This window comes from Nesoenas mayeri, assembly GCF_963082525.1.
Source record: "Nesoenas mayeri genome assembly, chromosome: 18".
NCBI classification, from domain to species: domain Eukaryota; kingdom Metazoa; phylum Chordata; class Aves; order Columbiformes; family Columbidae; genus Nesoenas; species Nesoenas mayeri.
The window spans coordinates 7,177,370-7,205,289 of NC_137566.1; the positions used below are offsets into that span (position 1 = coordinate 7,177,370).

The window sequence follows — 27,920 nt, forward strand, 5'->3', positions numbered from 1 at the left end:
TAAGTAATCGATGAGGCCTTCTGGTGTTACTTCTAGCCCAATATTTCTGAAATTCTTCAGTTTTCTTCATACTTATTTCTCATCAGTCCAGCCTGAAGAATCCTAATGGATTCCTCCTGCTCTGAAGCTGCTGAGCTCTTGGCGTGTCTTCGAGTGACCAACTCTTTGATGTGAACTTACTGTTGTTCCTTGTCCTTGTGTTTGTCTTGGCTGTTATTTGCAGGGCGACTTTGGCGAGGCGGGATTTCCAGGGATTGCGGGCTTGTTTGGGCCAAAGGTAAGAGGTTCCCTGTGAGCAGTTTGCTTTCTCGTCTCTCTTTACTGGGCACAGACAATGCGATACTTATTGTAAGGACTTTATTAGCAGCTCTGCAGAAAATATTGAAATTGCACTGTGATTCCGACTTTCTTTAGTTATGCATCTTCATTTGTTAAGTGAGTGTGCATTTATTATATGTATGCTTTGTTGGAGCTTATTCCTGTTAAAATGGGTAGAAGATAGAGGGAAAGGCGCTGTCGTGTACACCCTGGAGCTATTTCCCCCACCTGAACATCTTTCAGACGCTCGTATTTCCAGCATCAGCCATCTGTACCTGAGATACCGATATGCATTCCTAATGTTGAGAGCCTTAACTTGAAATTTAGACTTAATTTATCAGCGTATAATCTTCTTGTTGAAGGGGGACCCATTTGTTTTCTGTAAAAAGCAAAGGGCTTGTAAAACAGGAGTGGGAAAAGAATTGTTAAACAATTGGGCTTTCCCGTTCCCATTCACAAGAGGCAGCACCTCTGTTCTTGCCACAGAGCTATAAGCGAGAGCATCAGAGTGTGATATGGTTACTTAGGGGACCTGGCATCTCACTTTTCCTTGCAGGGCCCCCCAGGAGACCTTGGTTTCAAAGGCATTCAGGGACCACGTGGGCCACCTGGTCTCATGGTGAGTGGGTTTTGTTGAGTTTGTTTGGTTTGGGAGGGTTTCTCTTCCTTTCCGTGAGGCTGTACAGTGCTATAAGGAGCACAGTGCGCCCTTCACCGCGTGCCTGGCACAAACCATGGCCACAGTGCCACCTCTGAGCCACCCAAGCACATCTCTGGGTGACCACGTGTGTCCGGGTCTCTTCTGCCTTGGAGACACTCACACTGCTGTGACCACTGCACAGACCCCGCCAGCTACACCAAAATCTTTCTATTTCTGGAATTTCTGAGGTTTTACGTGGGTCGTAACAGCCGCACTGTGAGGGCTTGTGTCTTTGGACCTGAATTTTGAAGCAGTTTTATTTTAGCTACAGCAAATACCACGATCATGTTGCTGAAAAGCAGCAAAGAGATGTCTTGACTGAGTCTGCCGTGGTAAAAGTGACCCTCAGTTCCCATGTGATGGTTCACACGTATTTTTTTCTTTTCTAGGGAAAAGAAGGAATTATTGGTCCTCTTGGCATTCAGGGTCCCATGGGAAGCCCAGTAAGTATCTGTGCTTTTTTCTGCCTGTATGTTCTTTTGAAGAGCAGAATGTTTGAGATCCAAGGTGCTTGAGGTGAGCATAAGTAAATCCCAAGTCCTGCTGTAACGAGGAAAACAAAATTGTCTTTGAGATGAGCAGCTTGAGATAAGTGTAGGTTTAGTCTCTGGCTGCATATATAGTTGCACGGAGATTATTAGCACAGAAGTGAGGAGCAACTCTTCCTAAGTGCCTGAGGAGGGTTGAAGTGGGGGAACCAACTGATAAACATATTAAACTGCAAACAGCTTGATTCTGGCAAGTGCTGAAAATCCGCCCCTGCCCCAGAATGCCAAAGGTGCTGAACACAGACTAAAGTTCAGGTCAGTGCTTAGTAAAAACATGAATGTGAAGCTACTCATAATTCAGTACAGAGGCTGCTACTGGCAGAGATGAAAACCAGCAAGATTAACTCAGACATTGCCAAAATATCCAGTAATGGCTATTTTTTTTTGGGGGGGTGGCTGGGACATTATGGCAACCTGAGCTGATTTGTTTAGAGAAGCATGTAGGTCCTTGCAAGAAGCTTGGGGGTGGCAGCACGTGGCTGCAGGGCAGGTTGCTGATGCTGATGGCCACTTCTGTGCTTTAACAGGGACCCAAAGGAGACAAAGGCAGCCGCGGAGAAATGGTGAGTGCTGATCCACAGCCCTGGGTGCGTCCTGCTGCTCAGGGGGTCCCTCTGGGCAACCAAGAGGGGTGCTGGGCTCTGGCTCAGCGTGGTGGCATCAGGCTCCCACGAGGACAAGACATATACATCTATACATGTGTGCACATACGTATGTGCCCATACATCCACATGTACACATAGACGCCCACTGCTGTTAGAATTTTCATTTATTTAACCCAATTACGTGGCAAAAAGCTAACGCCTCACAGGCATCCCTGAGAACACACAGTGGTGACTGGCAGCTCAGAAAGCCACAGGCTGTCCCTGCCAGGGGCACCTTCTCACCTTCTGCTCTTCCTCTGGTCCCCTTCTTGTGGGGTCTCATGGACTTTCACACCTTCTCATAGCTCCTTGGTGCTCTCACCATACAGGGAATGTAGGGCGGGTACTGGTTGTTGTTAATCCTCTTCATTACCCAGAACACGGGTCCCACTGCTCTCCCAGTTTCTTCCTTTAGTGCCCAGTGGTTGTTCCTGCATGTAGGGGCTCGGTCCAGGCGCCTCACGGCGGTGGGGCTCATGCAGAGGCTCTTTCACACCTTCTAATGAGACCTCCTGTAAGCAAATGTCCTACAGGTACCAAAAAAACCCCCAGTGTACATTTCTAATAAGCCAGGCTGCTGCTTCTCTTGCTCACCATTTTCCACCGCCATGGACCCAGCCCCGGAGCGAGGGTTTGCTGGTGTCAGGACCATCAGCACCCCCTTCTGCAATAACCTCCCTGCCATTGCCAGCTGCTGTTGGGCCCCTGTTGTCACCGTCCTTCCCATGCAGCACCCAGCCCTTGTGCAGGCACATTGGGAACAACACATGGCTGTACAGGGAGATTATAGTTCATTAATGAGCATCTTCTGACACCTTCTTTTTTTTCCCTTTCCTGCAGGGTCTGCAAGGTCCAAGGGTAAGTATTTGACATCATTTTTTCTAATTAGTGTCTTACATTTAAATAGAACAGTGGTTTTTAGCAAATGTAAAGCTGCGGGTGGGTAATTGTGAGTACAGGGAATGTGATAAGTACCTGGGGATGTGGCACTAATGATAGTTAAGGAGCTAAAGGCTGGAAACAAGGGATGCAGTAGGAATGGACCAGGTGGAGACAGATGCACCTGAAGTCAGGAGATGGATAAAATGAGGCCACCTCCTGTCTCCAGAAGGGTTTGAGGGAAAACATGCCATTAAATGTGAAAAATATGGAGGATTTCAACAGGGAACAGATTAATGCTGATGGCAACCATGAAAAATTGAAATACAAACTGGAGATGTTTCGCTAACTGATGTCACTCTGTCTTTAGGGTCCTCCAGGCCCACGAGGACACCCTGGCCCTCCGGTATGTATATGTGGAAAGAGTTCAAAGACAATATTCAAACAAGCTAAAATTATTGCTGTGATAGTCTCCAGAGGGACTGTTCACTCACTGGAATTTATAGCTTAGCCCCATTCCCTCATATGCAAAGTTATGTGTGTGAATGGACTAGTGTTTCTTGTGCTTCAGTCCAAACCCTCTCCAGGTATTTTATAGAGACAGTATTGTTGCCTCTCTCACTCATCTGCATTGAGGGACTCCAGGGGAAAGAGGATTTCAAAAGAACATGAACTAATATATTTGCAATAGTGACTGCCCATCTTTCTACCTGATGCCCTTTTTTTGTTCCTTTGCTTTTTAGGGACCGCCAGGAATTCCAGCCTCATTTGTAAGTTGCCGTTTTCTGTACGTTTGTTAATGATGCTAATAAGTGCTGCAGAGCCAAGGTGCTGATGGGACATCCAGAAAGACCTGCTGGGACCCTGGAGACACACGCTCAGGTCCAGCAAGAGATGCTGCGTTAGCAAAGCAATGCTTGAATCGCAGCCCTCGACTGAGAAGCATTTGCTTGCATCAGGGCATGTTCAGCTTCTAACCATCTCAGTTACCATCTTTTTCACCCCACACTAGCAACAAGACGGCTTTGGGGCAGCTTTCCGGACGCTAATTGACTCGAACATCGCACTGAAGACAGAGGTACGAGGATAATTTTGAACTCGCTGGTCTTTGCTGGAGGCTGGGGACGGTCACAGCATCACTCGTTCTTTCTGTGCGCTTAAAGTTTATACAGACAAAGCTGTTCTCATGGAATCACTGGGGTTTATGCATGCAAAGATCCAGTTAAAGGATGTGGTTCTGTTGTGTTGCTTGTTTGTGAAGCTCCAGACTTTGCCACCACGACTTTGCCAGGGCTTCAGGGCTGGCGCTGACCGGGTTCCAGCCCATACAGCCTGTCTTCGGTCCACAGACATTTCCCACAAATAAACCCAAAACCCTTGTGGCTGCAGCACCCAGTGCCCCCCACAGCGCACCTGACTTTCCCTCCTTTCCAGGGTTACCAACATCCAGACCTTCTCATGCTGGACCATGGAGGGGAGATCTTTAAGACTCTACACTACCTCAGCAACCTCATTCAGAGCATCAAAAGACCCCTGGGAACCAAGGAGAACCCTGCACGCATCTGTCGAGACCTCATGAACTGTGAACAGAAGATGAATGATGGTAGGAAGCCCTGAGTGTGCATCCTCCATAGGGCTGTTTCGCATGGCCCAAACTGGTCTTCTCCCCGCGACCAGTAACGCAGAAATCAAAGCTTTTCTAATTCACATAAAAGCTTAAAGTGTCCTTGTTAATCTCCGAATCTTCCGTTTCTTCAGGTACCTACTGGATTGACCCGAATCTTGGCTGTTCCTCAGACACCATCCAGGTCACCTGTAACTTCACCAACGGTGGGCAGACGTGTCTCAGCCCCGTCACCGTGTCCAAGGTGCGCACCGCGCGGCCCCAGCGCGGCATTTCCCACTCAACTGTTAGGCAATACTGACCCAGGGCTGTGTTGTTCCAGGACACTGGCTGGCAAGCACCATGACACAGCACACTGGTTTCTCCTCCGGGCAGAGTCAGTGCAGCTGTAACACTCAGAACTGCTCTCGTGCAGTTAAAAAATACACCTAAGACTGTTGTTGACTCTTGTCAAGACAAAGCAGTGCTTTCCCAGCAATGTTTAATTAACCCGTAACCTTAACAGAGGCCAGTAATTTTGCAAACATGCTGCTCCCAACTGCTTTGATGAATTAACTTATGTTCAGGTCACTCTTGCATTTTGTTTTCTGCCACCTGAAAAAGTGAGGTCAGCGTAAATATACAATTTCCAGGGAAGTTAATGCTACAAGATTTTTAATGAGGAAGCACCTGCACCAAAAGTATTAATAACAATGTCTGGGTTCAGCTGCAGATGAACTAGAACCTGCTGCTTTACAGAAGTGTGTGTTTAATTCAAAGTGCATGTTATTTTCCCCCTATTTAAGAACCTGCCAGTTTGTTCTGAAAAATAAAGGACCTGCTGTGTCCTCATGAAAACTTCCCAAATTGACTTGGCGTCTGGCCCGTATGGCCACACTCACACCAGGTCCAGCCCTGGACCTCTGTGCACAGCCACCTCCAGACCAAAGCAGAGCACAGGGCCCACCTTTGCTGTCCCATCCCTAACCCCACCACTAGCCCCGCTCTGGGGGTACAGCCTAACATCTGTCACCTCCACAGCTGGATTTTGACATCGGTAGAGTCCAGATGAACTTCCTCCGCCTCCTGAGCTCGGAGGTGGTGCAGCACATCACCATCCACTGCCTGAACACCTCGGTCTGGCAGGACGGCTCCTCCGAGAGACCTTCGGAAAACGCTTTGCGCTTCAGGGCCTGGAACGGGCAGATGTTTGAGGCAGACGGGCAGCTCAGGCCAGAAGTGGCAGCTGATGATTGCAAGGTACGGTGCTGCGGAAGAGGGGAGAGGTGGAGAGAAATACCAGGCTGGACCCACCCAGAGCACACAAGGCTCAAGTTATATCTGTTCTTATTCTACCAAAAAAATGGGGGAGAAGAATCATAGAATGTCGTGAGTTGGAAGGGACACCCAAGGATCATCGAGTCCAACTCCTGTCCCTGTGTAGGACAACCTCAAAATTCTAGTTTACGTGGTCACCACTTTAATTTTCCAGTCCAGGGTGCTATAGCAGCTTCTGTTAAGTAGATAGCCTTCAAACAGAAGCAAAAAACAAAAATGCTAGAGTTCTGTCACATGTAGCAGCAGTTAATGGCCAAAGGAGGAGTTGCCACCTGAAGCCAGTGGCCTTGGCTCTTGCCACACCGAGCCATGAGCCTCGTGTTTGCATTTTGGGGTCATTGCATCAGAATTTGTGTTTGGCGATGCCCTTTCAAGCTGGGTTTCCATCAACTCAACCTGGATAAAGGGTTCCCCAAAACACTTCCTAAGCCGCAGCCCAGCGCTGCTCAACCCACAGGGCAGCCCCTGGTCTTGGGGTTTCTCAAGCTTACACCTTTTGTGAAACGCCTTCCTTTCCAGCAGGATCCATCCCCCGGTTAAACAGCTTTTTCTCTCTCCCTCCTCCCTGCGCAGATCAAGGATGGACGCTGGCATCGGACTCTCTTTTCGTTTCGGACGCAGGACCCTCAGCAGCTACCGATTGTCAACATCTACAACCTTCCCCCGTCCGAGCCAGGAAAGCAATATCACCTCGAGGTCGGCCCCGTCTGCTTCCTTTGAACAAAGCCACCGAAACCGGGCTCCAAGGCTGTGACCCCACGTTTGGCCTCTGTCTTCACACAGGCTCTCCCACCTCTCTGCAGCAAGGACAGCTGGGCTGTAGCTTTTGGGTCAACTCTTGCACTGGCCTTTGGCTCAAGGTCTCAAAGAACCCACGTTCTACTCAACGCAGCAGATTCTTGGAAGGAGGAATAACGAGGACGTAGGGGAAGCGGGTATGGGTCAGGACGTGAAGAGTGAAAAGGGATCGGGGGACTTAGATGTTGCAAGCGGTTCCACACACAAAGCTTTTCCCATGACCAAAGAAAACATTGAGAGAAACCTCAAGCAACTTGCAGCATGTGGGTTTTCCCCTCCTCCCAACCCCTCCCACCCCCTATTTTGTCTTTACCTGGTTACCAAATGTTCTTTCCATTGAAAAGTAATTAGAAGAGCTTCCCTCGCAGAGCTTGTCGCCTTCTGGATGGCCACGTGCTGCATCAGGTCTCCCAGGCGGAGCTGCAAGTTGAATCTGGCCGCTCTGTGTACAGGAAGCATTTTGATGTGCAATATTAGAAGAAACAAAAATATATATATTATATTATTTAAAGCAAAAAGCTAAAAAAAAGAAAAAAAAAAAAAAGGAAAAAACAAACCAAACAACTACATTCCTCCTTCCGTGGGTGAATTCGATCCACGTCCCTTCTCCTGCATGGTGCTGGGGTTGGGGAGAGTCCCGAAGCCAAGAGGGGGAATGGAAGGAGAAGAGAAGAAGAGATTGGTGCTAAACTAGAGAGAGAGGATGGGCTTGTCTGATTCGTTTCTACCTCTCACTGTGAAATCTCTGGTGCTCTTAAAAAAAAAGTGTGTTATTTTATATATATATGACTTTATTTAAGGTTGTGAAGGTGCTACAGTGTCTTGCCACAGACCCAAAAAACAACAAAATAAGCCCCTCGGACCATCTCTCTGGGAAGAGAGGCGGTTTTAATCCACAGCTAAATCAGAGATACAGTCACCTTGAAAGGGATCCTTTAATCGCCGCGGATGCCAGTGACGCGAGACAACTCGACCCACGTCCGAAGTAACCTACAGGATGTTTCGAAAAGCAAATCTGCTTTTACTTTGCTAATCAGCACTTCACTGCTTTGGGAGGGGAGTGAGGGATGCAGCTTGTCTGGGAGCACCGAGCCCCAGAAAGAGCTGATTTCGAGTCGCTTGTCACGTAACTCGTTTTGTTGTAGTCGCGTCCACAACGGCTTGTGCGCAGTGATTCCCTGGGCTAAGCTCCTATTTAAACCCAGCTCTGCAAACCCTTCTGTCTGGCTCCTCTGTCAAGACTGACATGATGGTACCTTGTTCCAGAACCCAGCCGGGCTTGGAGGGGTTTTGTTTTGTTAAGTTTTGTAGAAATTTAGTCTCTATATGTAAATTTGGAGGATTTTTTTTTTTTAAAGAGGATAATTATGATAATCTTTAATTCTATATAAGGAATAATATTGATGTAATCGGAGCTGTACTGTATCAGAAATGCTTCAGTGCCTGTTCGGAGTTTTCATGTCTCATATGGACTATGGATTTTATTTTTTTGAGGAAAAAAAAAAATATATGTGAATCTCTCTTTGTGTATTCTTTGGTTTTTTAACTACTGCCTGCTGGTTGGTTTCCAACGACCGTCAGAAAAGGTTAACAAGGTCTGTCCCAAATACCTCACCCTGCACGCAGCCCCGCTCTGCTCAGAAATACCTCACCCCAGCCCCACATCCATCCCCACCGCTCAGCACCCGCTCGCTGCCTCCCCGCACACACACTCTGGGTTCCTCCCTCTCCCATCCTCTCACCATCATCGGTTTTGTGTGTTTTCTCGTTTGTTCTCGTTAAAGCTTTTTTTCTTTTATTTTCTTCCTTTTTTTTTTTTTTTTTTTTTTTTTTTGGAATTTGAATAAATATTTAAAACTGAGGCAACGAAATGGGACTGGTTTGGCTTTTTGGGTTGGTTTTGCTACTTCATGGGAAACTAAGTGAGGTGATGCGAGAGCCCCCCAGGGAGCACAACGCGCACTCAAAACCCTTCACAGCATCGTCACCCCTCCGCAGGCTGGGAAATGCACTGTAAGGATGGGAGCCCCATGGGTCCCAGCGCGGTCCCCGTGTTCCGCACCCGGGTCCCCATCCTGACACGGCGTTGGGGAGCAAGAGAAGGACAACGTGAAGAAAATGATAAATAAAGAAAAAACGTACAAGAAAATACAAATAAAGTTTAAAAAAAAAAATATAAAGGAAAAACAAATAACTATAAAGGTAAAAAGAAATAAATATAAAGGAAAAAAAGAAGTAAATATAAAGGAAAAAAAGAAGTAAATATAAAGGAAAAAAAGAAATAAATATAAAGGAAAACTAAATAACTATAATGGAAAAAAATAACTAACTATAATGGAAAAAAATAACTAACTATAATGGAAAAAAATAACTAACTATAATGGAAAAAAATAATATAAAGGCAAAAATAAATATAAAGGCAAAAATAAATATAAAGGCAAAAATAAATAAATAAAAAGGAAAAAATAAATAAATATAAAGGAAAAAATAACTAAAGGAAAAAATAACTAAATATAAAGGAAAAAAATAACTAAATATAAAGGAAAAAATAACTATAAGGAAAAAATAACTAAATATAACGGAAAAAATAACTATAAAGGAAAACTAAATAAATATAAAGGAAAAAATAACTAAATATAAAGGAAAAAATAAATAGAAGTAAATAATAATAAAAACATAGCCGAAGCCCAACTCACATCTCGATTGCTCCAAGCTGACTTTGAATCCCAAGTTATTGCCCCACACGGTGTTTGCTGAGCCCACGCTCTGCCCCTTCCCGGCAGCCTTGGCAATGGGTTAAAACCAGCTGGGCCAGGGCCCACGAGCTCCCACGTGAGCCAAGCACTCCTGACACGCTGCTGGCGGCCAGGGAGACAGCAAATATAGGCAATTAAGTGCATTGATTGGTTGATTAAAAGGCCAAAGTTGGAGGAGATGCAAGACACTGTTAAATAGAGAGAATCTGCATTTAAAGACGTTGTGATTTATTTATTTCATTAAGGTTGTTCCCCTGCCTTGTAACACCCTGGTCCAACCAACCAGGATTTATTGGACAAGTCCTGGTCTCTACTGGTTATTTCAGATTGCTCACTGAAATGAATGGGTTACGTTACCAGCACGTGCAGCCCAAAGGCTGCTCCATCCCTGCAAGGCTGGGCTGAGACAAACCACAGGCAGCAAGTGCCATGAGGCCATAAGCACACAACAGGGAGTTCAGCTGGAAACAGCAGAAAATAAAACCAGATTTCACACCTTAAGGGATCCTACCGAGCTACGGGGGAAGGAAATTGGCACCACTGGGAAGGGAAAGGAGATTGGGGTGTTTTGTTTTTAAATGGTGCAGCTTATCATGGAAACATAGAATGGTTTGGGTTGAAAGGACCTTCAGAGCTCATCCATTCCCACCCCTGCCATGACAGGGACATCTGCACCAGCTCAGGTTGCTCAGAGCCCCGTCCAGCCTGGCCTGGGGTGTCTCCAGGGATGGTTCATCCACCACCTCTCTGGCCAACCTGGGCCAGGCTCTCACCACCCTCAGGGACAACAATTTCTTCCTTATATCTAGTCTGAATCTCCCCTCTTTTAATTTAAAACCATCACCCCTTGTCCTATCACAACAGGCCCCAAATCGCCCCCCAAAACCACACACGAACCCCAACATGAGCCCCGAGCCCTGTCAAAGAGCGACGCCGCTCAGACCCGAAGCCCCATAGATGAGCAGCCCCCATCACCCTGGGGGTTTATTTGCCCTGTGGAGTGGAGCCACCCCCAGGTGCCATTCGGTGCCCTGGAAGCCCCACTCACAAACACACCTGGAGCCGGCCGAGCACTTCGCCAGCCACCCACAAAATTAATTGCAGTCTCCGAGAACAAAAGCCTCAGTGATGAAACATGGGGGTTTTCCTGGGGTTTTTTTGGGGGGTTGTTTGGTATATTTATTTTCTTTTCCTCCTCTTTTCTGCTGGAGAAATCCAAGCTTTTACAAGTTTAATTTCCCCCACCTGGTATTGCTTCATGCCTGAGCAAACAGCCCCACAGCCAAACAAGCACATGGGGGGCTGGGGACGTCCGGCTTTGCAGGCGGCCGTATATAAGGGACTGGGATGAGCTCCAGAGCAGGAGCCTTCCCTGTGCTGCCCCAGCGATGCTGCCCCCCCTCGCCCTCCTCCTGGCGCTGCCGCTCGCCCTCGCCGCCGAGCCCCCCACCTGCGCCCCGCTCGTCCCGGTCACCTTCGACAACACCACCATCCCTGGGGTAAGCCCTGTCCTCTCCTTCCCTATCAGGCAGTTGTGGGTCCAGGAAGGGGTTTTGAACCCAAACAGCAGCTCAACGTTCATCATCTCACTGCCTGCCCATGCTTGTTTTCCTAAAAAAACTCAAGGCTGCTGCACAGGAGCATAGGGACAGAGTGAAGCCTTGCAGCTCTGCACCTATAGATTCAGGAGCAGGTCCTTTTTTGGGCTCCTGCTTCCACCTCCCCATGGTTCTTCTTCTGGGAAGAACCATCCTCAATGCTTGGCTGCTCTGCTTAAAGTCCTTCAGGTGATGGGGACCCAGGTCACTAGTCTCCATGCACAAAACCCCTCACTGCATAAACAGGATTTGGTCCCTTGGGGATGTTAAATGGGAGGAAAGTGATGAGAGCCGGGCACAGGGCAGGATGGACGCGACCGCAGAAACATGCTGCCCACCCCAGGAGTTGGAGCATCGCCATAGTGGGGAGGGGACAAAACCAAGAGCCCCTCACCCAGCCCATATCTGTCACTTCCCAGGGGTGCTCGTGGCCATGGGACAGAGGGGCAAAGCTTTTGCTTTTCCTTGTGCGGTCCCCATGGGCGAAGCCAGAACAGCCCCCCAACTCTTCCCTGCTCCCCTCCTCTCCACAGCTCCTGGGACACTGGGTCTACATCATGGGTTCCTCCCGGTACCCGCCTCACCTGGCGGAGATGAAGGCGTTGAAACACGCAGTTTTTTCCTTCTATCCCGGCAGCCACAAGGACGAGCTCAATGTCACCGAAATCATGAGAATGTAAGCATGGGGAGTCACCCCTCGCCCAGCAACCCCATATCCCTGGGGGCATTTCCGTCCTCTGGGCTGAGACACCTCCACAAATTTGGGGCTGAAGAGTATCTATGCCAAATTTATTGAAGTTCTGCAGCCCAGCTGGAGTTCTGAATCTCTCGGGTCTGGTTGGGGCAGTTTGGGGGGGTGTTTGCCCCATCTGACCTCCCTGCCCCACAGGAACGAGACGTGCGTGGTGAGGAACACCAGCAAGATCCACGTTTTCTCGGAAAACTCCACTCTGGCACACGGTAAAGCCCCAGTACAGGGCTGGGATGGGGAAACCTGCCTGTTTCTGTCCCCTGGTATTTGGCACCCAGAGCCTCCACCACAAGGCTATTTTACACCTAAAAGCATGTCTGGACATGGGGGTGGGTAAATTCTTCCAGCCTATGCAATGGATATGGCAGTGCTGTGGGACCAGGTTGGTCCCCACTGGGATGAGTCCCCAGTATACAGCTCTGCCAGGGCTGAGCCTCGGCATGGGGTGACACTCACCAACAGGGGACCTTGTGCCTTCCAGTTGAAAACAATGTGATATCTACGGCCAAAGTGATTCAACCTGACAAGGACCTGCTGATCCTGAACCACCTCAACAGTGGCTTCCCGGGTCTGAGCCTCTCTGGTAAGTGGATGCTGTCCCAGGTCTGTGGGACATGTCACATCAATGCGCATGGGCATCCGCAGCATTCACAGGTGGGGCAAAAAGCTCCTTTTCCACCCATAGAGAGGGGAAAGATGGGGGTGAGCAGGCAGCAAACTCCCCATTCACACCACCAAGGAGCACAGCACCCCCGAAACTGCCATTTTTTCCCTCCCCTTCTCCTTTTACCACCCGGTTCTCCGGCAGCACGGACACCCAACGTGAGCAAGGAGCACCTGGAGGAGTTCAGAGCCCAGCTGCACTGTCTGGGCTTCACCGATGACGAGATCTTCTTCACATCCGAAAAGGTCCGAACCCCTCCCCAGGGCGGGCAAACCCCAGCCCGGGCCAGCTCATGGTGGGGACGGGGGCCCTGGGGGGGATGTCAGATCAGTCCCTCCCCTCCCTGGTTGTTCCCAGCTCTTGGGGCGGTTTGGGGGCAATGGGGCACTGATGGCCACTGTCCCTGCTCCCGCAGGTCGCCTGTCCCGTGCCCTGGGAGAAGACGGGTGAAGGTGACACAGAGCCACACCTGGAGTGACCACAGTGGGCTGGATCAGCCGCTCCATCCTCATCCTCCTCCAGCCCCACGCGAGGACATTCACACGTGCTGGCCCTGACCGGGCTTGGCTCAGCCTCAGGACTTTCTACCCAGGTTTCACTTCTTCCTCCTGGATGAAACACACGGTTTCTCTGTTGTTGCCTGGATGCAAAATAAAGCTCGTGGCACCATCACCTGCTACATCTTCACCAGGAACGCGAGTAGGACCCCCTCACCTGCCCTGACCGTGATGCCGCATCTCTGAACCTGCATGAAAAGCCCTGGAAACCCCCCTGGCAGTGGGCATGGGGGTGCTGAGCTCTCCTGCCAGCTCCGCGGTGGCACAGGACACTGCAGACACCCCACCGGGTCCCCTCCTGCCACGGGGTGTTGGGACACGAGCACCATTTGTCAGCCCTGACCCCACAGGGAGACACACAAACCTGGCGACCCCCCGGGTCTCCTCCACCATGAACCAAACCAGACAAGGTGCTTTTAGCCCCCAGACATCTCGCTCTCAATTTTTCAAATGAAATCCCACAAGCCTGTGCCAGGGGCTCATGCAGGAGCCACAGTGGGGAGCAGGGTGACACGGGGTGACATTGCGGCTTTCCTGGGTGTCTCTGAGTAGGGGAAAGGGGAGAAGACGGGAACAACCACCACCCAGGGCCAGACCAAGGGACTCAGGAGGCTCCGCTACCAGAGAGGAAAAGGCAAAGCAAATTAAAGCCAGCAAAACTGGCCCTGCCCTGCCCAGCTGCACGGGGACAGCAGCAGGATGGGGGGGTCAGGGGAACCACTGCAGGGGACACATCCAGTAGAATGGGAGTGACCTCCTGGGGCCCATTCAGCCCCATTTTTGTGGCGTGTTTTGGCTAGAAAGGGGAAAAACCCTTTCCTGCCCAGGAAGAATGTGGCTACTTGAAGCCCCATGGGCTTCACCCAAGGTGAAGAACAAGAGGGAACTACAGTGGCTGCTCACAGGGAGCAAAACAGGCAAATTTAGGGCAGATTTTAAACACATCAAGTGTATCACCCTCACCACCCCCAGCCACGCCGACAGCCCGTGGCCATCAACATTGGTCACTGACAGCCGGGGTAAGCGCCAAGCTCAGTGCGGGGCACGTGGCTCCTCTCTGGGCAACGTCCCCAAAGGGTGCTGGTTGCGTCACCGCCCAGCAGCCCCAGGCACGTCCCGTCCCCCCGCAGCGCTGCAAAAGTGAACAGCCAAGGGAACGCGTCCGTCTGTCCCGAGGTTCGCGCGCTCCTCGCCTTCAGGTGACCATGGCCGCAGTTGTCACCATCCTCATCCTCACCGCCCTGCTGCCCGCAGCCGCCTTCCCGCACGGAGACCCGCACCCAAACAACACCACGGCATCAAAGGTAGGAGAGCCCAAGCCCTGAGGGGATCCCCACTCCTGCAGCGAGCTTGGGGGTGCTCTGATAAACCTCCCTGTCCCCTGGGGAAGGGGGAAAACTCATCGCTTGTCCCCCCACTCGTCTGCCAAGGCACCCTCAGCAAAACACCTGCAACAAACAGGAAACGTTCACTTTCCAAAACACCACGAATTACCCAGTTTTCTCGTGCTTCCCCCACAAGACCCAAACGCGGCATCAAAACAAGGGGGGCTGGCTGGGTCATTTTTGGTGCAAATCCCCCGCAGCAGCCAGGGCTGTCCCGACCCCGCCACACAGACACCGCAGCCACCACCAGCACTATTTCCCAATCCTCGCGTTCAGCTATTCATTTATTTTTTCCCCATCTGTGCGTTTGCACGGGTTGCGTTTTGTCGCTGGCGGTGCAGCGCCAGAGGGAGAACTAGCAGAGCACAGAGGTCAAAATGAATTTTGCCCCGGTAGGGTGTAAACCTCTTCTCCAAAGCTCCCACCCCTGCCTGTCTCTCCCCACAGCTCCTGGGGACGTGGTTGTACGTGGCCGGGGCCGCACAGCTCCCCCAGCACCTCCTGGAGATGCTGCTCATCGACCACGGCCACCTGCACGTGGAGCCCCGCGCCGGCCAGCGGGAGCTGCTCGTCACCCAGCGCGTCGCTGTGTAAGACGTGACCCTCGGGTCCCTCTGTCCCAACCCATCTCCCGCACGCTGCAAGCTCCCCAGCCATTTCAACACGACACAGGAGCCGTTTGAGACGGGTTTTCTCAAGGAAAGAGTCCCTCCTGCTTTCTCCATAAAGGTTCTCTCATCCCATCTATTCTTCACCCTTTCTCTTATTCATTTAGTCCAACAAGCCTCCAGGTTTAGGCACATTTTGCAGGGGTCTCGCAGACACCAACCCCTGCACATGTAGAGGATGCAGAACACGGGCAAAGAGAAGACCTCTCCAGAGGAGAAGACCTCTCCAGAGGTCCCTGTGCTAACCCTGCCAGGCACCAAAAGCTGTTTCTTTCTCCCATGGGTCAGACTTTAATGGGATTAATTTTTTCTGGGCCAACACAGGGAGCTCTTTGCAACTTCAGTTACTTTGGGGTGGAAAACACCTTAGCACCAAAGATCCCCGCAGCCAAGGAGGGATGAGAGGAGGAGCTGCAGGTGGAGGTCAGAGACATGCAGGGGAGAAAAGGCTGATTTTGCCAGCGAGAGCAGATAACCCTGCGGAGGAGCCGGCACAGCCAGTTCCCACCCCACACTAGGAGCTCATGCCCCATGAAGTGCCGGGTCTGGGGCTTTGCTGGTCCTTTCCCGCCATGGGGGGGTCCCCGCTGTCCTTTCCCCATCACCCCTCTCCCTCTGTCTCTCCAGGGGGGACCAGTGTCTCACCAACAACTCCACCTACTTCGAAGTCACTGCTGGTGGCACCACGCTGGTGAAGCACGGTGAGCAGCTGGCACAGCCGCCAGGGTCACCACCCAGGCTGGGTTTTGGATGGGCTGAGACACACAAAACACCCGTGTTAATGTTTTACATCATCTGACGCAACTTATTCCTGGGTTGCTGTGTCTGTTTGGAGCCTCAGTGGATCCCAACAGCTCCTCAGGGCTGGGGACACCCAGGGTCAGTCCCGCTCCTGGGGACAGCCCAACCGAGATGCAGCGCCGAGCTGAGGGCAAACCTGCTCCCACTATGAGGAAGGAGATCTCCTCATTTGTAAAGTCATTTCAGAGTCCCTCAAGGACGGGAAGGAAGTATTATAGAAGGTTTCAGCTTTGAGATTGTTTCCTCCTCGCTGAGGAATGGGGTTGAGACATTTGGGGTGGGAATTACAAACGCCAGAGCGACAATTTGCACTGACCCAGCCAAGTCAGCGTTGTTGCAGGTTGGGGACAGTTTCTCCCCATTTTCACAGCCCCCCAAGCTGTGAGGTTGGGCAGAACTGCTCGTACCCCAAGCACCAGTGAGACACAACATCCAGCGCATCACAGCGGTGGGGTGGGAGATGGGTGGCATCAGATCCTTCGCACTCCAGACCCACATTTAAAACACACAGCTCAAATAAACCCAGAGCCAAACAAGTCGCACTGATTCAGATCCCAGGGCTACAGGCATTGCTCGTACCAGGGCTGCGGTTTATTGCTGAGAACCTGGATATCGTGGCTGTTCCCAACCCCATCTCTGTTCTCTCAAAGCCAAGACCCATCAAACCGTGGGGTCACTGATGAACCTCAGCTCTGAAGACCTTTTACTCATCCAATACCAACTGCAGATGGAAAGGACGTATTTGGGACTGTATCTCTATGGTATGTCAACTCCATCCTACAGTAACTTAAAGCTATCACAGGACACCAAAACACACACATAAAATTACCAGCTACAACCACACAGCAACTTGGCTTTGCCAACAGTCAGTGATTGTCCTGAGACCACTGCTCCAGGGGTTACAGGATTACTTACAAATCCCATTAAAACCCAAATCTCTTGGCAGAGCGGGAAGATTGAGTTAAAAACAAAACCCGCTTACACCAAAAATATTCCAATAACAAGAAGCACCAATATCATTGTAAAATCTCAACATTTTCAAGCCAACCATGATATTTCAGTACTCAATTGCCAGGGCAGAGTACGTTGCTTTGCAGTACCCGCACAGGCAAAGCTGATCAGATCTGCCCACAGCCCCATTAAGCAGCATTTTAGAGCTTGATAAGGTTTCCCATTGCCCTGCCAAGCTGCAAAGCAGTTGCTTAAGAGAGTTCAGAGACACGTGTAGAAAAACACCTCCATACCCAGACTCAGTCCCTCCTGATGTCCCAGGTGTATCGGACTCTCGTGCAAGCCCTTAGAGCAGACAGGACCTGAGCTAACTGGGGAGAGGGTCACAAAATGTTGGGTTTATTCACTGCAAGGGTGAGAACCCAGCAAGTGCTGGTGGGAGCGTGGGTAAGGGAGGCACCGAGGGCTGGGATGTGACACAAAGGGCCGTGCCCAGGCCACCGGTTCATATTTAACACCCAGCAAATGCTTCACCTTTTGCAGCCCGAAACCTGACGGTGAGCACAGAGCGCCGGGGGGAGTTCGAGCATCAGGCCGAGCGGCTGGGGCTGAGCGGGGAGCACATCGTGTACGCGCCGTGGAAAACGGTACGTGGGTGCTCACGGGTGCGCGACAGGAGGTCAACAGGGGCGCAGAGACCCCCAGCTGTAGCTCCTGCCAGCAAACCAGGGGCTTGGAGAGAGATTTTCCTTATTTTGTGCTGAAATTCCTCACTTTGCCCCCAAGCAGAGGCAGGAAGGGCACTGCAGAGCCACGCTTCTGTTGACACCACCAGCATTTAAACTCCTAAAAAGCAGGGTGACGCAGGGTGAGTCTCAGCTCTGGTGAGATCGATATTGGGCTGTTTTGAGATCGATATTGGCTTTTCTGTCCATCAGTGGGGGTCAGGAAGCTCACACAGGTTCCCCTCCCACCCCAGCACAGAGGCTCCTTTGGGGCTGGGGTCCAGCCCTGAGCTCCCACCTCCATGGAACATCAGGAAAGAGGCGACACATCCACTCCCACAAAAACAGAGGCTGCTTCTTTGAGGTTTTCCATATAAACAGTGACCAAACCCAGCCCTGCCCTCTGCCACCTGATTTAGGACATTTTATCCTGCAAACGACCCAGTCTCCACACCAGTTTGACCGGGCTCCCTTTTGCAAAGTGAAGGTGAAAAATATCTTACCTTGTCCCGTCCATCTGTTCATCAGGAGGCTCCGAGGTGCCCAAAACCCCACTCCGAGCCGCTGGACTGGACCCCTAATATCCCTGACACCCCACAGCCCCAACTTGCTGCTTTTAGACGTGCCCCCAGAGGGACACGGCACACACTGAACCCCTTGCAGTGGGACAGGGACAGGTCTCCTCTCCCCGTCAGGCAATGGGCAGCACCTGGAGGCAGAGCACAGCTGCCCCAAGTTAACAGCAGGCAGGTGCTGACCGAGGGCGGAGCAGAGGCCTCTAGGTCCTGTTCAAATTTGGGCAAAATGAATGAAGTTTAGAGAAAATGAGTGGAGTGAGCCAGCCTTGTTTGTTCTGACAAGCTCTGGTGCAGTTGCTGTTGGCAGAGGGGGGTTTAGTGCCCGGCCAAAAGGCAGGACAAGGAGTCTGAGGAGAAAATGAAGCTGATTAGACAAACGAAAGACATTTTGGGGACCTTTGTCATCAGGCTGAACGAGATGGATGTGAACAAAGCACCAGAGCTGAGACTCACCCTGCGTCAGCCTGAGAGCCTAAACCGCACTAGGGCTGAGGGCCTGGGTAGCATGAGCTTTTTACTCATTTCTCAAAGGGTTTTAACGCACCCTTCGTTCAGAGCACACCTCCCGACCCCCAGCTTGGCTCCGGCTTTCCCCTTCGCAGCTCAGCTGTGGAAATTGTCACCAGCAGCATCTGTGAGCAGGGCAGAGGAACCCGGAGCTTCTCCAGACCCTCTGAGGCTTATAATGAGATAAAAAGGAAAAGAAAAACACTCGTTTGTTCAGCAAATTCCCTCCTGCTGGTGCACTGGCAGTTCCACTTATGCCCCTTCTTGTTGTTTTGGAAGGAGCTGTGTCAAGTGAAAGAAATGGAACAAGGAAACAGCGCAGACACAGAGGTGGTGGCTGCGGTCACAGCATCACCTGCTCCGGGGACACTCCAGCTCGGGAGCACGGGCAACCAAGGCCATGTTTGGCAATAAACGTCTTGCTCAAACTCGGTGCGTTTTGTTGCTGAGATGCCGGAGAGCTGGGGCTCCAAAGAGACCAGAAGCAGAAGCTCCAGCGCACCCGTGTGCGGTTCGGCTGGGGGCTGCAAAGGGTCGGGACGAGGTGACACATGGAAGGTTTCTCAGCACCGACTTGGCCACACCGAGCTCAGGAGAGCTCTGCTGAAAAAGCAAGGCTTAAATAAAGCAGTAATGAAGGCTAACCAGAAGAGGGCAATCATTAACTGTTTTAAATGAGCGTGCCAAGCATTTGATGAGTAACTGGATTATATAGAGGGCCAGAAACTTCTTTTTACCCGTTCAGTCTGAGAGGGCGAGGGTTCTAAGATAGAAGCAACTGCCCAGTTATCATGACAGCAGCTTGGCTGCCAGCAGTGGCAGATGTTCCAACCCAAACCCTTGGGGCCGGGCAAGAACACCCCAATAATGTTCACCCACAGCAAGGTTTGCACCTCGCACACCCCTTATCGCACTCCAGCCCCAAGGGAGGGAAGAGCTGTCACTCCGGCTTTGTGAAAGTGGGGGGAGTTTATAGAGAGACAGCTTTTGCTGCGTGTCTGGAGACTAATTCAGGCTCAGCTCTAACCTAGTAATTAAGCGCTGAAAATAACTCTCTTCCTTAAAAAGGAAGAAAAGGAGAAAAGCTGGAGGGAACAGGGCGAGGAGGAGCCCCGCTCCTCCCTCCGCAGCGCCCGGGTGCTCTGTCCCCGTACAGCACCGGTTACTGGGCAGCGTCGCATTTTTCCTGCAGCGAACGTGAATTTTACAAGGTCAAGGAAAGCAGATTCCCCCCCAGCCTCAGGGTACTCGGCCAGCCCTTGCTTCACACACATCTTATCAGCTTGTGAGAGGAAACGAAACCCCCACCCCCAGGAGCGAGGTGGTTAAAGGGCAGGAGATGGGACATCAACGGCCTCGAGTGTGATAAGCGTCTCAGCTGGCCAAAGCTGACACCGCCAGCAGCTCAGATTACAGGGACCCAGACTTTACCAGTAGATTTATAGCTGAATAAAAGCCCTGAATTACAGTCAGAGACGTAGGGAACCAACAAACCCAGGCTGGCCCCTGCAGCAAGCTTTGTTACCCAAATCAGAGGCCGCTTGCCCTACCAGTGATGGTTCCTGAATGACTTACAAAGATAGTTCCTGTTTGGGGTTTTATTTAAGAAAGAATCACGCAGAAGGCTTTTGGACTGCAGAATTTTCAGCTCTTCTGGGAAACTCACTTCTCTGCACAGTTACGGGCACTGCAGAGATGAGTGAAGTCCAGCAGCACTCAGACAGGTCAGCAGTGCCTGGGCATCCCCGACCCATCACCACCAGCATCACCCTGGAGCTCCAGTTTGCTGGTTTTGCCTTTAAGAAGAATTCTGTTCTCCCAAGTCCTCATAGGGAGAATCCTTCCCAGTGTCAGCATCCTTGGTGAGAACCATCCCAGGAAGCGTCTGGCCACCAACACCATCAATAAACCATATCAAGAAACAGATGTGAACACGTGGTTTCTCTTTGACAGACCTTTATTAGCAGACTGTTCCCTACATGAAGAATCCAAGTTAGATTTGCATTATAACAATTTGTGGTTACAGCTACAAAGATGGTTGTCATTTTGCATTGATTTTTGCATTCTGATATTCGTATTCTCACTAGGCCACACTGGTAGGAAGGAGCCACTGCAGAATTTACAACAGGTCTCAAGAAGGGGGGGTGGAAAAAAATCATATCGCTAATTCAGATCGGTGAGATTTCCACGTGGTAAGTACTGACAGCACGGGGTGGTCAAGGCAGAGCCTCGCCTGGAAGATTCTCCATGAACCACCCAATTCTGTCATAAAAAAGCAGCTGCTGAGAGCAGGCAAATCCTTTTCCAATTTCTCACACGCTTCACAGTGCCTGTGAAGAGCAACCGGCTCCGCAGCAGTGGCTGCTGCTTCGGCCTCAAAGCACAACGACAGCAGCTTGTGTCCAAGTGCAATTCTCCTTCCATCTCTCTGGAAACTTGTGTTGTCTTTAGTCCCTGAGATTTCTCCCCTCCCCCTTACCTTACAATCTCCCTCAATTAGCCGCTGTGACACCCAACATACACACACCTTCTACTTCCCAACTTCAGCCGTCCACCCAAAACCCTTTCACCGCGCACAGAGGCAATGCCAAAACAAAGCGAGCCTCACAGCGCGCCCTCTCCCCTCCTCCCAAGGTCCTGCTTCCTCACCAGCTCCCTTCTCTCCTATGGCTTCTTGCTACAGAATTTCTCTAGGCTGAGGTTTTCCAGCAACAACCCCAGACACGGGAAAGGCAGCTCAAGCCCCAGGGGAAGGCAGGCAAGCGGCTCTCGCATCCCTCCCCACGGCTCAGCTGTGTGATGTGAGAGAACAAATAGAGAACTTTTGAGAACAGGAGAAACACAAGCACAGTAACAATATTTAAACAAGTCTATAAAAATAGTCTGACATAACTCTGTTCAAATAAATACAAAATAAATATGCTTTAAGCAGTAAAACAGTGGAATGCAACGCTGGTCCATTTTGCCCAAAATGAAAAGTTCGGTGAGGATCTCCCAGGCCTCAGAAGCCAGATCCTATCAACTAAAGTAGCCCGTAACACAGTCAGAGAAATTTTAAAGCCATCTCTTTCCCTTAGCCTTGTGAAAAGCACCCTTGGAAAGAAAAGCAAGCACGTCTTCAGGACCGAAAGCTCACCTCTCCCAGTGCCAACCAGCCCCTCTCCTCACCCCCCTTCCCACAGCAGACGTACTCCTGACCTGGGGACTCCATCCCGCAAATGCAAACCCGAACGTCAATCTACAAAGAGGTCTAAAGAGATAGATAGCAGCGTAGGCACGGGGCTTGGAAAAGGGCCACCAGCTGTCCTCGGCACCAGGCAGAATGGAATTCAGAGGTTCCATGCAGCGCTGCACACGGGCTCTCGTGTTGTGCTGGGAGCACAACTGCACAGGAGCTGTGAAATATTGTCTGTTGTTCACTAAAGCCATGCATCGAGGTGCCAGGCCACCCAGGGCACTCCTGCCTTCCCCTTCCCAAGCCCCTGCTGAGCGTAAGACAAGCCAAACCCGGCATGCAAAGGATACAGGCATGCAGGCTCGCGGCTGCTGCTTCTGTTAGTAAGTGCATCTTGTTAGTCGATTTATGAGACACACTTAAACCTATAAAAAAAATAAATAATCCTAATTCTTCATCAGGCTGGCCTAAGTAACCTTCAGCCTGACTGGATAAACCACTGTCCACCAGCCCTCAAAACCAGTATAGTTCAAAGTTACACTTCATGTCAAGTCTTGGAAGCGGAACATGAATGTCTCCTACCCAAAGGAATATATGTAAACATCATGACAAGCCCAGTGTGGCAGCAGCTCCTACACAAGGTTTGTACAAATTTAAACAACAGGTAGGAAGTTGAACAACTGAATGGAAAAAGAAGCTCTCTGAATGGAAAAAGAAGCTCTTTCAGCAAGTCAGAAGGTGCTCATCTGCGGGCAAACAGCTCCGTACGCGCAATACGCTGAAAGCAGACCTGTCACCCAAATCTTTGCTACTCTGCCGTACTGCTGGGAACTGATCTCAACAACTTGCACCTTAAGATTCTCCCAAGAGTTCACCTCCTGGTTGCCCAAAAGGCCCAACAGAAAGGACCACGTGATGGTCTATGTGGACCGCTGAGTAGCAAGATGGCAAAGGATGCCAGATCCTCCCCTCCCCCTTACTGACTCACAAACTATCTGAGATTTCACAGCTTTGCTTAGTCAGCTTAGTGTCAACACATTCACAGAATGAGAGATGGTTATACGTCTTGGGATCGCACCCCAAGATTTCAGAGTTCAAAGTCCTCGGCATCTCGTGGTCACCGTGACTGCACGCCCAGAGTCATCTTCAGGTTTTCATAAACCACGTAGCTGATGCTCACGGCTGGAATCACCTTCATGAAGTTCGGCGCCAGACCTCGGTAAAGACCAAACGCTCCCTCTGTCTTCAGAATGTGTTTGAACAGTCCCCTCATCGTCACTTCAGGAGCACCTTCCACTGAAGCTGCAATAGAGGAAGCCACAATAAATCACGCAGCCTACATAGTGAAAACACTTCAGGGTAACACCTGTCTCACAGAGCAGCTCTGATTCACGTGCTTCCCGTGGATGTTCACAGAGCAAAGGTCCTCCACAGGGGACACCATCTAACTTCTCAGTAAGCCACAGTTGTACTGCATGTCGCAGCCATTTTCTCCAGACACCCTTAGCCCAAAACTCCTGATCTGAGCAAAACAGAACCTGTGTCCTGGAGGCGTTTGGCCCCAGATGCAAAGGGCAGCACGAAGTCCACTGGCCGCTTCCAGCACGGCAAATGACTTGCTGCCCAGCTGCACGGGCCAGTTGAGGCTGTTGTCGCAATGTTTACACCAGAGGACCTTCACCCCACACAGAGACCGTGACAGGAGCTCCCACCGTCCCCAGCTCCTCTCACCTTGGGCCTGCATGCGTGTCCTCACGAGAGCCAGCGGGTAACTGGCGAGCTGTCCACAGGTACTGGAGATGGTGCCACAAGCCAGCAGGACAAAGACTCCGGGGTCAGCGCTGTTGACAGCGTAGCGTTGCAACCAGGTATTTTTTAGTGTCTGGAAGGAACAAGGCAGATGTCAGCAGTGAAGAGGCAATCAAAGTAATATCATATTACATAAAACGATCTAAAGGCCCAGAAAGGTATGTACAATTTCAGCCAGAAGCACCAGGCCTCTCACATGTTTTGAGATACTGTAGTGCCTGGGGTAAAGCCCTTCTTTCATTTTCTGCTGCAGTTTTCTCATTAAAAAAAGAACCAAAGGACCATGCATCATGTTGACTAGAAAAGGAAAATCACTACTGGATGATCTTTAAGGTCACTTTGACTACAAGTCTATCTGTGGCCCTTAAGGCTGATGGGGAAAGCTTTGAAAAGTTGTTTAAACTCCTGTAGTAACTGATGTGCCTGGCAGGGACAAAGCTACACAAGCAGCACAGCCCTACACAAGGTTAAAGGCTTCATACCTCATAGACTGCCAGGTCAATACCAGCATATGGAATGATGCCCAGCATGTTCGGGATGTAGCCTTTGTAGAACGCGGCAATTCCTTCCTTCGAAAGGATGTTTTTGGCACAATCCAACATGCCTGAATATTGTCCTGTCTTCCTTAGAGCCATTCGTGTTTTCAGAACCTAGAAAACAAGAATAAACACCATGAACGCCTCCAGAAGAATCAACATGAGAAAAATGTACAGACAGCATCACTCTTATCAGCATGACGGTCAGGACTACAGCAAGTATCATGCAAGCTGTATTACCCGATATCATCTCTGAGAACTCATTAATTAAGCTATCATAGATCTTGTGTTCCACCCACATTTTCCCAACTCAGCACCTCGCCATGACCCCTCTTGGCCCGGTGTCAGCCGCCCGCCTCACCTCCATCGGGTAGATGCTGCTCTGTGCAATGGCCCCGGCCAGAGAACCAGCCACCAGCCGCTCATGGATCCTCAGCATCTCCTGGTCAGTACCAATGAACCGCTTGATCTGTAGAAGCCAAAACAGACATTGAGCTTCGCTGACTTATCTCAGCCACCTTCTTTTTTTCAGCTTGTCCTTCTGCAGCTGGATTTGTGCCTTTCAACCCACCTGCTCATAGGCCATGAACTTAATGGCAGATTCTGGTGCAATCTTCAACACATTGATGCCATTCCCTCGCCACAGTGACCTTGGTCCACCTTCTCGGATCATTTGAGTAAAACCGCCAATGATGCACATGTTGTTACTGCGGGAGGCATGAACCTGGGAGAGAGAGCGAGCCTGGATTAGTTCCAGTCCTGATTACGACAGCGCTACGTTTTTCTGTAATCCAGGGACAAAAGGGCACTTTTCTGTTTACCCAGAGATTTGCCAAGGCTTTAATCCCTTGCAGATAACGTCTACAATAGGAAGGCAATTTTTTTTTCGCACGGTCTAGTGTTAACTAATGAATCTAATCAATATGTTCCTCTGGAATGGGAGAAAAGGTTAAACAGGCAGCTCCCATACCCAGTGTAGGATCGGCTACCCAGGATAACCTCCTCAGCTGGCTCCAGCAGGTATGGTCACAAAGCAGGCTAAAATCAAGTTCTTCTAACACTGATAATACTTATACAGAGAACGAGCTCTGCCAGCTGACCATCACAACCACTTCATCTCTCATGGCCTCCGGGTCTCTCATGGGAACACAAGACTTGAACCTGTTTCACCAAAACCCAAGTTTTCCAGTGCTCAAAGCTCTCTATTGACAGTTTTCACAGGTCTATCTCCCACAAGATTCTCTGTATTTTTTTCTAGTCAACGAAGAATAACTTTTTTTAACATGACTTTGATCATTCAAATAATCCAAAATGCTTTCAAAATTCACAAGGAAATTAATCCTGGCCAGAGTACCGTACTGTGCTGATGGACGTGATCACCTCCTAAGCACCCAAGAGTAGAAAAGGAATCTGCCCAGGAATTCAGACAAATGGGAACTGCTCCATCATACCTGCATAAGCACTTTCAAGCGGTCCAATGGAGCTGTACAGGTTCTGGACACGGCACCTGCACCTCCACCTGCAACCAGATGTCTCCACCACATCCCCGTCTGCCTCTCTTCCACTGTGAACTCATCAGGGACGGTCAAATTCTCTCCTACATCAAAGATCTGCAAAAGCATAAGGTGTCGAGAAATGTTTCATCAGCTGGTGATCTTGCCAAAGTTTTATTGTTCTTTATCAGTTCAAAGTGTTGAAGTACGGGATAAGCTTACTCCAGGTCAGCGTTTAACTGCTATAGCACATCAAAGGGGAACCTTCACATTCAGAGACTTCTGTCCAAGCAGCTGGTGACTGCTGAACATCTCTCTTCATTAAAATACTGCAGATCGTAGTAAGGAACAAAATGACCAACTGCGAGCAGCTGCATGGCGAAAAAGCTGGACCTCTCTGGAACCTTCCAAGCTGGCAGCCAGTTTAATCTCGTTACATGCTATTTACACGCACAGAAATATCTCCAGGAAGGAGGTCTGCCTGTCAAATCGGTTTCTAGTCTTAACAGGTTCTGAACCAGCAGGGACTGGCCACTGCTATGAGCTCTCAGAGGTGTAAGCCAGGCAAACGCCCTCATCTTCTTGCAGAATGTGCAGTTGTTATCACCTGTGCCAGAGGCTTCGGAAGCCGTGCCAGTGATAAAAGATAAAAGGACAGGAAGCGATTGGGCGTCTAGGGCTACAAGGCAGCTATTGAACCATGAAAAGAAAGATGGGGACTGCCGATAGCAGCTCCTGGGGGTCAGGACTCTGACTGAGAAGCTGGAGAAAGATGACGACCTGTTGCAGAGGAATCATTGCTTACCGTAGAGTGCTTCCAGTACAGGATGATTTCAGGAATGTTCTCCACGGGGTGCAGCAGGTGATAGTCTCGCCACTCATTCCAATCAATTGTCATCGTCCCATTTTTATCCATGCTAAAGAAGATCTATCATTAGATGAGTACAGACTCCCACTGGATGACAAATTCCTCCTCCCCTTCCTTTTGATTATTCAAGGCCTACACCAAAGAAAGCTTTGCAAAGCAACTACTAAAAGACTTCTAAAGAGACACAAGACAAAGCTAGGGAAACCATTCAAAGACTGCAGAGAGGTGGAAGTGGGCTCCCTTTTTCCCCCCAACTCTCTTTCCCCTTTAACTAAAGCACAGGAGTTCTTGCACCCCCTCCTACCAAACTCTGGCCAACATCACTGACACTGAAGGGAAAATAATACTTACTAGGTGACAGGACCCCAGAAGTGTCCCGTCCTTATTCTGACACACAGGCAAACAGACAGAGGGAAGGTAGCAGAGGAAAGAAAGAGGAAAAAACAGCACAAATAAGTGGTTGTTAACATGTTAGTGCCACACGCATAAAGCACTCGGCATTTCCCAAGGGCAACGGCACAGTCCGTCTCCAATGCAGCAAGCTCAGGGAAGCAGGACAATCAGACAGGGATGCAAAAAAGCTCAGGGACAAGCGATTCCCCACAACAGGTCAGCAAGGTAAGAGATTCTGACAGTAACTCTCCATAATGTATCACAACATCAGTGTCAGTCCACGGGAAAAAAAAAGGCAAAATGAAGAGAAACAGGCAAAAGCGAGGAGCTGAAATGTCTGGAAAGTGTGCACAGGGCAGAAAGGAGATGGGTTCCACATCCCTATGCTTCCTTCTATGACCCTCAACAGTAAAATGGAAGAATTAGCTGAATCCTCACCTCTTCAGTATTTTCTCAGCCTGCTCTTCAGAGATCTTGACTCCCAGGTCCCGAAGAGACTGTACAATCTCCTGGGCATCAATACGGCCTGCAAAGACAAGCCAGTGAGCTCAAGCGTACATACTGCAAGCTGATGCATGCAGTAGTCTATTCATGAGCATGAGAAAGGTGTTTACCATCATTCTTCTTATCCAGACTCTTGAAGACCAGTCTCAGCTTCTTTTCATGATCTTGGAGATAGTGAACGAATTCCTCAAAATCCAGCTGTCCATCCAGGTCCTTATCTCCAGCCTTCACAATTTTCTGTTCACAAAACAAAGAAAAACCGTGAGTTCTTTTGTTCATTCAGACAGATCTGCCCCTTCTACCATATTCAAACATCATTTCCTACGTGAGTTTTCCTCCAGAAAGCAGCTGACAGAATTATTATAATTCCTCA

At 50.1% G+C, this 27,920-nt stretch overlaps 4 protein-coding genes across 5 annotated transcripts in view; 3 read left to right on the top strand and 1 right to left on the bottom strand.

Annotated features, from left to right (window-relative positions):
• Positions 1-6,956, top strand: part of COL27A1 (collagen type XXVII alpha 1 chain) — a gene marked incomplete at both ends in the record, with an annotated part of 145,221 nt that extends 138,265 nt beyond the window's left edge. The window contains 13 exons of the mRNA XM_080356002.1: positions 224-277; positions 875-937; positions 1,408-1,461; positions 2,094-2,129; positions 3,051-3,068; positions 3,460-3,495; positions 3,833-3,859; positions 4,102-4,167; positions 4,524-4,692; positions 4,848-4,957; positions 5,734-5,952; positions 6,604-6,726; positions 6,834-6,956. Coding sequence (XP_080212128.1) covers positions 224-277; positions 875-937; positions 1,408-1,461; positions 2,094-2,129; positions 3,051-3,068; positions 3,460-3,495; positions 3,833-3,859; positions 4,102-4,167; positions 4,524-4,692; positions 4,848-4,957; positions 5,734-5,952; positions 6,604-6,726; positions 6,834-6,956 — 1,098 coding nt within the window. The remainder of the gene's footprint in view (positions 1-223; positions 278-874; positions 938-1,407; positions 1,462-2,093; positions 2,130-3,050; positions 3,069-3,459; positions 3,496-3,832; positions 3,860-4,101; positions 4,168-4,523; positions 4,693-4,847; positions 4,958-5,733; positions 5,953-6,603; positions 6,727-6,833) is intronic.
• Positions 6,957-10,972: 4,016 nt separating this feature from the next.
• On the top strand, positions 10,973-13,075 carry LOC308047327 (alpha-1-acid glycoprotein-like; the record flags this gene model as incomplete). The annotated part of the gene is made up of 6 exons (XM_080355742.1): positions 10,973-11,083; positions 11,716-11,858; positions 12,072-12,142; positions 12,415-12,516; positions 12,742-12,842; positions 13,013-13,075. 6 exons carry the CDS (start codon positions 10,973-10,975, stop codon positions 13,073-13,075), a joined length of 591 nt encoding a protein of 196 aa, XP_080211868.1.
• Positions 13,076-14,359: 1,284 nt separating this feature from the next.
• On the top strand, positions 14,360-19,183 carry LOC308047535 (uncharacterized protein; the record flags this gene model as incomplete). The annotated part of the gene is made up of 6 exons (XM_080356105.1): positions 14,360-14,458; positions 14,987-15,129; positions 15,835-15,908; positions 16,659-16,769; positions 17,503-17,606; positions 19,049-19,183. The coding sequence occupies 6 exons, from the start codon at positions 14,360-14,362 to the stop codon at positions 19,181-19,183; spliced, it is 666 nt and encodes a 221-aa protein (XP_080212231.1).
• Positions 19,184-22,571: 3,388 nt separating this feature from the next.
• SLC25A25 (solute carrier family 25 member 25) lies at positions 22,572-27,693 on the bottom strand. Of its 2 annotated transcripts, XM_080355894.1 has the most exons (9): positions 27,658-27,693; positions 27,482-27,569; positions 26,588-26,699; positions 25,741-25,899; positions 24,861-25,013; positions 24,651-24,758; positions 24,236-24,403; positions 23,676-23,826; positions 22,572-23,246 (listed from the first exon to the last, which is right to left on the bottom strand). In XM_080355894.1, the coding sequence occupies exons 3-9, from the start codon at positions 26,696-26,698 to the stop codon at positions 23,062-23,064; spliced, it is 1,035 nt and encodes a 344-aa protein (XP_080212020.1). In that variant the 5' UTR covers position 26,699; positions 27,482-27,569; positions 27,658-27,693; the 3' UTR covers positions 22,572-23,061. The 2 variants fall into 2 exon arrangements, with proteins under 2 accessions (XP_080212020.1, XP_080212021.1); XM_080355895.1 differs by lacking the exon at positions 27,658-27,693 and having other exon boundaries at positions 26,588-26,710; positions 27,482-27,527.
• Between the last annotated feature and the right edge of the window lie 227 nt (positions 27,694-27,920).